This window comes from Melampsora larici-populina (genome assembly GCF_000204055.1).
Source record: "Melampsora larici-populina 98AG31 unplaced genomic scaffold MELLAscaffold_50, whole genome shotgun sequence".
In the NCBI taxonomy this organism is placed as follows: Eukaryota; Fungi; Basidiomycota; class Pucciniomycetes; order Pucciniales; family Melampsoraceae; genus Melampsora; species Melampsora laricis-populina.
In genome coordinates this window covers 592,265-601,578 of record NW_006768814.1, presented here as the reverse complement: position 1 = coordinate 601,578, position 9,314 = coordinate 592,265, and the positions used below count along the sequence as shown (strand labels likewise).

Below are 9,314 nucleotides of genomic sequence, written 5' to 3'. Positions count from 1 at the left end.
GTCAAGTAAGGTTTATGGATCATGATCAGAACAATTGTGTCTGGGTGAAACAAGTTTGATCCAAGTCGAGGTGTGTGTGAGGTAGATGTTTCAGATGTAGCTAACTATTAGGATATTGCTGATGCTATGCTTATAGTGTGGAGTGACACCAACTGCGTCCACGTACTATGTATGTATGTACACGTCCAAGCTTTGGTTCACTTGACAACTTCCAACAAGAACTGATTCTGATTGTCTTCATCAAACCATCCTCAAGCAACTCATCACTCACTTCTTTCTTCCCCATTGTCAACTTAAACTCAAACAAAAGTTAGCATTCAATTCTTTCATTAACCTAGACTACAACTTTTGATTCATTACCAACTGAACTGCTTGACTCTTTGATCTCCAATATATAGGATTCTTTAACTTTGATCGAGTTCTTTTAGGTTGAATATAAGTTTAGCAAGAAGAGCAAACTTACTTATCTTAACAAGTCATCAACTGGCTGGATTCATCCCATACAATAGTTGTTGTAGGTATGTATCAATCACCACACCAACCAAACCTAGTAACGTCAAGCTCTCTTGACTTACCGTAACACCCGGGAACCTTTTTTTTGCCCTTCATCTCATCATCTCATCCTCGAGAAACGCTTTCTGATTTACTTGACTTGTTTTGTTTTGTAAAAGCAGAAAGTTTTTTGGACCAGAAATTCTCAAACCTAACTCTCGATCACTCAATTCCCAGCTATTTCGATCATCATCAAAGTTCACACATCAATCTACACCCCACAAAGTTATCTAATCCATCATCTTCATCTTCAAATCAAGTTGAGATCTCAAGATGAATTTGTTTAGATTGATTGGTGATTTATCACATTTAGCTTCAATCTTTATTTTGATTCAAAAGATTGTAAAGTCTCGTTCAGCAAGAGGTATTAGTTTTAAAACTCAAGTTCTCTATGTACTTGTCTTTATGACTCGTTATGTGGATCTGATCACTGGACCTTATATCTCGGTATGTTCTTTTTCATTTCTGATTTCATTCATGAGTGATTTGAAGTTTGAAAATTGATCTTGGTTTAAATTCGGTTTGGTTTGCGACCTTTATATAGATATATAACACCGTTATGAAAATCTTCTTTATTGTATCTTCGGCTTATATTGTTTACCTGATGTATTTCAAGTACAAACCTACTCAAGATCCTGCAATCGATACGTTCAGAGTCGAATACCTACTTGCACCCTGCGCTTTACTGTCTTTGGTCTTTAACTATAAATTGTAAGTCAACATGATGATGATGATACTCTACAAGCTGTATGTTTGAACTCACTCATGGGTATCTGCACGCTTCATATAGCACTGTTGTGGAAGTCTTGTGGGCTTTTAGTATTTACTTAGAAGCTGTGGCCGTCTTCCCTCAGTTGTTCATGTTACATCGAACTGGTGAAGCTGAGACCATCACCACTCACTATCTGTTTGCACTTGGACTTTACCGAGCCATGTACATTCCTAACTGGATCTTCCGGTAAGCCCATCTCGCAATCGTAGCCTTGATGACCTATCAGTTGACTGATGTTTGATTGTTTGATCTTTTATCTAGATACATGACTGAGGACACTGTTGACCCTATTGCAATCATCTCCGGTATAGTTCAAACTGGTCTCTACGGCGACTTCTTCTACAGTAAGTTTCCATCACGATTCTTTTGAATTCTATGACTCGATGCTGATCAATCACCTCACACTCTTATCACAGTCTACTTTACAAGAGTGATGCGAGGACAAAAGTTTGAGTTACCAGCATAAGAAGATGAAAAAACCAAAAAACAAAGGAGAGTGGATTGAAGAAAGAAGATGTGATGATCGATATAGATGAAGATCACCAAGATGTGAGAGTGAGATTCATGATAGACAAAATATCCAAACAAGACAAATGATTGTTTTTTTCTTTTGAGTGTGATACCTTTATCTCAATGAAATCAATAATCAATCTATTGTTTTTTTCTTTGTATATTGGGGTTACATTTTTTTGATGAAGAGATCTAGTGTGTGTGTGTGTGTGTTTTCGTTTCGAAAACTCTGATTTTTTTTTCAATCTTCTCTTCATTTAGTGTGTAGATTGTTTTATAAAAATGAAGGAAATGAAAGAAGAAGAAGAAAAAAACCTCGATAAGGTTTCTTGGTGGTTTAGGTATTAAAACTTTCATGGGTTCTACATTTTTTTGGTTTTGGTTTTTGTCAATTTTGTGGTCTCTTTCTCCTATGAATCTTCTTACTTTTTTTTCACACTTTTACTGTAAATTTTGGCAGATCATCAATTTACATAGTTTGGTTGGGTGACTGCTAAGGTTTAAATGGTTTGAAGGATTACATACATATATTGTTGGTTTGATGCTGATACATAACTGAGGACAGTGCCTAAGAAGCTTGATAGGCTTGGTTTGGAGCTGGTGGATGATTCTGTGGTGGAGGACTATGATGATGAGGGTTGTAAGGGTCTTGAATGACTCTTGAACTTGAGCAGATGTTTAGAAACTTATTTCCTTGTCAAAACCACCTGCACTGGACGCGATCGATCGTATATGTACTCGCGCGACGCGGATGCCACTTGCACACTAGCAGTGGTAATATTGCTCGAATTGACTCCTCAACGATGGAAGGACATTCAATCCTCCAAGATTTCGATGACTATGTTGCAACTCTTGAAGTTGATCACCAACGCCCCCGCGCCTCCCTTTGCAGTATCAAGCTTACCAGATTAAATCAAACCAATCTTTCCTTCAAACCTCAACTCTATGAGATCCAGCTTATCAGAAGTCAACTCTTACAATTCTGTAATAAGAATTCTGATTGTATACAAATACAAAAAAATGATTGACCAAAAAAACAAATAGATCAGAGTTGGACCACGAGAGGAAGTGTAAGATTGATTTGAAAGCTTTTAATTAGTTAACTTTGATTCTAAAGAAAAGACTAAACAAATCCATTGTCTTTACTTGTACCTCTTTATTTTTTCGAGTCTATCAAATCCATTTCAACCATCATCCAAACAACCAAGACTGATCATCAAAATCACCCCTTTGGGCTTCATCTCGATCATCAATCTTTCAAAATCAAAAAAGTTTATCATGTGGAGAATGAGATCATGAAGTTTTTATTGATTTAATTTACTTTTTAATTCTTTTTCTTGAGATCTCATGAATTCAAGTTCTTGTGTTAAATTTAAGTTCATGATTTCAAGTGAAATGTTACTTGAGATTAAGTCTTGCCATTTTTGACTTAAATCATTTAATCTTTCACCTACTTCCATCTATTAGTAAACAAAGAAAAATTCGATCATCAGTCAGTATATATATGGCATTTCAAAGAAAGTTGTCAAAAAAAAGGAGGACTTTTTTGGGGAAAACAAAGAGATGGGTTAAAACTTAACTTGATTAATTTTTCTACGTCTATTAATTTGATCAATCTTCTGAAGTTCCAAACCCAATTGATTTTCTAACTTATGAATTTCTTTTTCGATTAAAAAGTTATTTAATCTCCAATGATTTGATCCGTATTGATTCATAAGTTTTAAATTTAATAATCTGATTCTTTGTTGTTCGATTTGTGATTTAGCATTCTTTAATGAATCATTCCATGAGTTTAGATCGTTTGGATCAGTTGGATATGGGATATTGAGTCTTTCTAAATCTAATCCTTTGGGTTCTGTTTCAGGTTCGGTTTCTGGTTGAGAGTTAGAAAGACTTGGGAATGATTGATGTAATAGTTCATGATAGATTTCTTTAGGTTGGTTTGATTTGATGCTGCTTAGATCTGGAAATCGGTCTAAGAAGCTGTGATGAGTTTGTGGGGTTTTTGATGATGATTGTTTGATTTCTTGTTCGATTTCTCGTTCTACTCTTTGTCTTAGGTTTGGAATCAAATCTAAATCTCGATCGTAATCTAAAAGAAAGAAAGAAAGTCAAATTCACTTAGGATTGAGATGGTAAATGAAGAATGAGAATGGTTGACTGACAAGGTAGAGAGTCTATTGAGATTGATTGGTTGGTACTCATGTTGTTCTGGTTGGGAAACACAAAACTGTCAGCTGATCAAATCGAGATATCTCAAACACTCAAATGTCAACTAACATGTCACTCACTCAATCTAACATATAACCACCAACACTCTTCAACACTTCCCAAGCAAACAACAACAACAACAACAACATCAGAACATTAATAATACCCAAAAGCAATGGAAGAATGGAACAAATCGAGTTGGAGAAACAAACCAATCCAACAAAACGTAATCTATCCATCTGAAACGGCTCATAAACTAACAGGTATAAAACAAAAATTACAAACTTTACCTGGTTTAGTCACTCCACAAGAAGTAAGTAACCATTGTTCCACAAAAAAAAAAGAATCAAACGAAAAAAACTAATCTATTCATCTTTTGTTTTCTCTTTTCAGATAGTCAAATTAAAAAACCAATTAATTTCAGTTTCACGTGGTGAAGCTTTTATTTTACATGGAGGAGATTGTTCAGAATCATTTCAAGATTGTCAATCTGATCAAATCTCCCTAAGAATCAAATTAATCTTAATGATGTCTTTGATTATGATTTGGGGTTCTAGATTACCTATTATTAGGATTGCTAGGATTGCTGGTCAGTTTGCTAAACCTAGAAGTTCGGCTTTTGAACTTGTTGATGGTCATCAGTATCCTAGTTTTAGGTTAGTTACTTCATATATTTCTTATGATGACTGATTGGGATTCATGAGTTTTTCTTGTTTTTTTTTTTTGGATGGGTTTAGAGGTGATAATGTTAATGGTCATTCACTTGATCAAAGAGTTCCAGATCCAGAAAGACTATTAATGTAATGAACCGATTCTCTAAACCCTACAAAACCACCAAAGAAAAAAGAACTGATCCTGATCCACATTTCTCAACTTTTCTAGGGCATATTATCATTCATCTGCTACAATTAATTATATTAGATCATTATTAGGATCAGGTTATGCTGATTTACATAGACCATCTGCATGGTCATTTGCTCATGTTCGATCACCTGAATTACAATCAAAGTATGAAGAAATCATTCAAAGGTTACAAGATTCGTTAAGTTTTATGAAAACTGTGGGGGTGGGTCATCAGCATCATACTTTAGAGTGGATATTTGGACGAGTCATGAGGTTTGTTTGTTTATCAAGATTCTGATGTTTTCTTTCTTAAATAGATTCTTGCTTGTTTCATTCATTCATGTTTTGGTTTTTCGGGGGGTTTTATGAATATGACAGGCACTTATGTTAGAATATGAAGAAGCACTTACAAGAAGTGATGAACCAGAACAAGCACATCGAACTCGAAACCTAAAACCAAGTACATCCAATCAATTCCAAACCGAAACTCTCAAACCCGAACCGACCTCTCAAAAATGGTTACCTAAACCGAATCATTATGATTTATCAGCTCATTTCTTATGGGTAGGAGATCGAACCAGACAATTAGATCATGCACACTTAGAATTCTTAAGAGGCATATCTAATCCGATTGGAATTAAATTAGGACCGAATTTGATCATTAAGGAATTAATGGAAATCTTGGATTTAGTTAATCCTAGTTATGAACAAGGCAAAGTGATTTTGATTTGTAGATTTGGGATTAAAGAAATTGAAAATCGGTTACCAGAAGTTATTAGATCCGTCATTCATTCGGCTCATCGTCATTCGATTTTTGTTTGTGATCCGATGCATGGGAATACTAAGAATGTGGAAGGATTAGATGGGGTTAAAACTAGATATACCGGTCCGTTTCTCTTCTTCTTAATCTTATGGAGATCATTTGATTCTGATTCTGATCTTTCTTTTTGATGGACTATCAGAGGATATTATCAATGAGATCCGTTTATCATTCAAAATTCATCATGAACATGGAACTAGATTAGGTGGAGTACATTTAGAAATGACAGGTGAATTAGACGAAGAAGGTTATTCAGTAACGGAATGTTTAGGTGGTAGTATGGGACTCAAACCTGAAAACTTGGCTTTAAATTATACGGTATGTGAATAGGTTTTTGGTTTTGGTTCTTTAATCATGACTAATTATCATTATTATTATTTTTGATCGATTTGGATGCTTTTCTAGAGTTCTTGTGATCCTCGTTTAAATTATGAACAATCACTTGATATTGCATTCATGATTGCAAATGAATTTAATTCAATTCATCAAGATAAATTGAAATCTCCTTTAGCTATTTATGATTTACTTGTTTCTCCTACTTTTTAAAAAGCAATCAATTTTATATCAAACCAAAACCAAACGAAAAAGAAAACGAAAAAAGTGATCGAGGGAGGAGTAGTAGAAGGAACTTTTGAAAGATGAATGAATAGTTATTGTTTTTTGTTTTGAAATTTCTTCTTGTATCTTTAAGTTTAACTTTTTCGTGTTATAAATAATTGTTTGGTTGACTTCTTGTTGTATATCATTATTCAATTGTTGATGAGATTAAGATTTGTTTGAAATGAAATGATTTTTTTGAATTAAATTATTTAAGCAAAGTTGATCAAAAAAGATATTTGAACTCAACTTTATTATTATAAAACGTTGAAATATGATTACACAAAATGATCTTTTTCATTCATGCTTCTTTTGGGGTTTTTCAAACTTAATGGTGGTACCAATTATCATCATCTGGATCTTTACAAAACTTCTTTTAAGAAGCGTTTCATTCAACTGTCATATTCTACCGCGCTTTCACTGTTTGCTAAAAGAAAAAATCGTATTTGTAACTTCAAAACAAAAAAAAGTTGATCTCAATCAAAACTATTAAACAATTCTCAAGAACCTCACATGATTCTCAAATCTTCAAAAATAGTGCAAAAAGCGCATAATGGTTTTTATTAATTCAAAAATTATTTATCAAAATGAAATCGAAGAAAAAAAAAATGATCATACAATTTGAAAAGAAAGAAAACAAATACAAAAAAGTTTTCTAAAAAAAGGCAGATGATTCTAATAGAGAGAGAGAGAAAAAAGGTGGATTGGAAGAAATGAAAACCAAAAAGAAAAAGATGATTGATATAATAAAATGAAAAGACAAAGATAAAAACCATCTACATAATCCTTTCAACAAAGTAACAAATAGTTTCACATTGCATGATTGCGGGTATATAGGTTACAAATAACAAAAAGAAGAAAGGATTTGTAACACGTCAAGTCAAGAGCAAACGATAGAGAAGGTATACAATGGAAAGTAGTTGGTGATTGTAAGTTGGTTTGTGAATGTAAGTGAATGTGTCAAGTGATGATTTTAAATAAGTTTATAAACGATGAAATATAAAACTTTGTGTGAAAGGAAGAAGATAAGGAAAAGAAACCATTTTCGAATCTAAAGAAGTGCTTTAAGAAGTCAACCATCTAACCGAATTCGTATGTTGATAAAAAAAAGTATGGATATACGAGTCAAAGGAAAACATCACATAATCTCTCTGCCATCAAAATGAGTGCCCATTAGGGTGAGATAATTAAATTAAAGTGTCGAGTAATAACTTCTGTCTATGGATATGAATATAGTAACAATTGAAGATCGAAGTCCTGGTGATTAATATTAAAAAAGAGGTATCCAAAAAAATCTCAACTCGGAATCCAAAGAATATAAAACAAAACTAAGCATAAAGGGTCTTCTCATCAATTCAAGTCTTCATCTTCCTTGTTTATGCCATTTTTTTAAATTGGATTTAACTAATCGATTCAATGCAGTTCTAATTTCTTTTGCTACTGGTGCTCTTGAATCGATTTCTTCATTTAATTTCCAATGAAACGTATTTATCAAATTCGAAACATCATTCCAAAAACTAAACCTTGATAACGAATGAAGTACAATCGCTTCAATTAATTTAGCTTCTTGGTATTCCCTTCGGCCTCCTTTCGAGCCGGTGGCTGCAAGGTTGGCTTCCGTCTGGGTTTTGTCGCCTGTACGACGATTGTGCGTACGAGAACAAGTGGTAGGGGCTAAACACACGGTCATTGCTTGGTCGTTGTTAGATGTTGTTTTCGGGTGTGCATAGGATTGGTGGTGCCATAGACTGATCAAGTGTAGAAATCGATATCTAGAATTCTGATAAATGAAAAGCTGAAGTACTTCCTCGAGCTAGCCAGTCGGCACAAGAAAAAAATGAGATCAGCTGGGAATAAAATTTACGATGAAAAGGCAAAAATTCACACACATGGTTCTCAATGACCTGCCAAACGTCTTGAGGATCAGGCCGCTCGAGTTTACCGTCTTGCTCAAAAGTGTCTATACCTAGCCAACACCTCCAAATCTTGAGCTTCTGATGCTCAGACTGATCAAGATGAAGCCTCGAGTTAGTTAGTATTGCTTACTACAGATCAAGGTGATTAGACTCACGAAATCAACCAAAACTTTCAGGGCCCGATGCAAATTGATAGCAGCCAATCTATCCTTCCATGGACCCGCCATTTGTGTCATAAAATCTTCTTCACTCCATAATGTCATCCCAACGTCAGGTGATGTAGAATGTGCAAGTCCTAAACCAATAGATTTTGGTGTGGATAAACTTGAAAATGTAAGTTGAGGGGTTTCATGTTTCATCAATTGTTGAGCATCAAGCATAAGTTTCTTGTACGAGAAAAATGGGTTATAAAAGTCCAATTCGCCACCCTCACAAATGAGACTAAGTGGTAAGTCTCTTGATAGTTGCGAATGTCCATGCACACCATTGACATGTGTCAATGTAGCAATTTGATTACCACCAATTCGTGCCAACTTCAGAACGATCTAAGAGTGCGGGTCAAGATCAGTCAAAGGTGAAAAGGATACTATGTAAATCCAAAAATAGTACATACCGCTGGTGAAGAAGGCATGCTCGGCGGCATATCCGGGATACCATCCATCAGGGGCCAGTGTCCGGCCCTTGGGAAATTGTGAGCTTGAAGTTCCCGATATAAATGTGGTTCGAATTGGTGATTCTCTTCATCCAATTTAAGTAATTCATTCCTCAATTTGAATGGATCCTTGATTCGAGTGCGCACCCATCGTCTACGACGACTAAACGTTTTCAATCCATGTGGACGGCCTTTCCATTGATGAGTATAGATATCAAAGTATTCCCAGCCGTTGGCATCTACTGATCTACCCCTATAATCGACTTCGAAATCTGTGACCCAACGCCATTGCGGTGTCGGTAATGGAAACGTAGATGGTGTATACGGTGTCTGACTGGAAGTATATCAACTTGAAGATGTCAGCATCTGGTGCACATGAAAAAGACTAGAGTATCACACTGACACTAATTTGGCCTGAGGTAAACCTTCAATGTAGGCGGA

General features: G+C 34.9%; 3 protein-coding genes across 3 annotated transcripts; 2 read left to right on the top strand and 1 right to left on the bottom strand.

Moving 5' to 3' along the window:
• Positions 1-250: 250 nt before the first annotated feature.
• Positions 251-2,383, top strand: MELLADRAFT_73032 (uncharacterized protein; the record flags this gene model as incomplete). Its single annotated transcript, XM_007415362.1, has 7 exons — positions 251-309; positions 399-518; positions 675-999; positions 1,097-1,263; positions 1,343-1,510; positions 1,586-1,668; positions 1,741-2,383. The coding sequence occupies 5 exons, from the start codon at positions 826-828 to the stop codon at positions 1,788-1,790; spliced, it is 642 nt and encodes a 213-aa protein (XP_007415424.1).
• A 1,837-nt stretch (positions 2,384-4,220) lies between these two features.
• MELLADRAFT_53650 (uncharacterized protein) lies at positions 4,221-6,254 on the top strand (the record flags this gene model as incomplete). The annotated part of the gene is made up of 7 exons (XM_007415363.1): positions 4,221-4,358; positions 4,439-4,701; positions 4,783-4,845; positions 4,928-5,165; positions 5,267-5,774; positions 5,851-6,026; positions 6,114-6,254. 7 exons carry the CDS (start codon positions 4,221-4,223, stop codon positions 6,252-6,254), a joined length of 1,527 nt encoding a protein of 508 aa, XP_007415425.1.
• A 581-nt stretch (positions 6,255-6,835) lies between these two features.
• On the bottom strand, positions 6,836-8,921 carry MELLADRAFT_73031 (uncharacterized protein; the record flags this gene model as incomplete). Its single annotated transcript, XM_007415338.1, has 4 exons — positions 6,836-8,118; positions 8,195-8,311; positions 8,377-8,766; positions 8,835-8,921. The coding sequence occupies 4 exons, from the start codon at positions 8,880-8,882 to the stop codon at positions 7,669-7,671; spliced, it is 1,005 nt and encodes a 334-aa protein (XP_007415400.1).
• Positions 8,922-9,314: the final 393 nt, after the last annotated feature.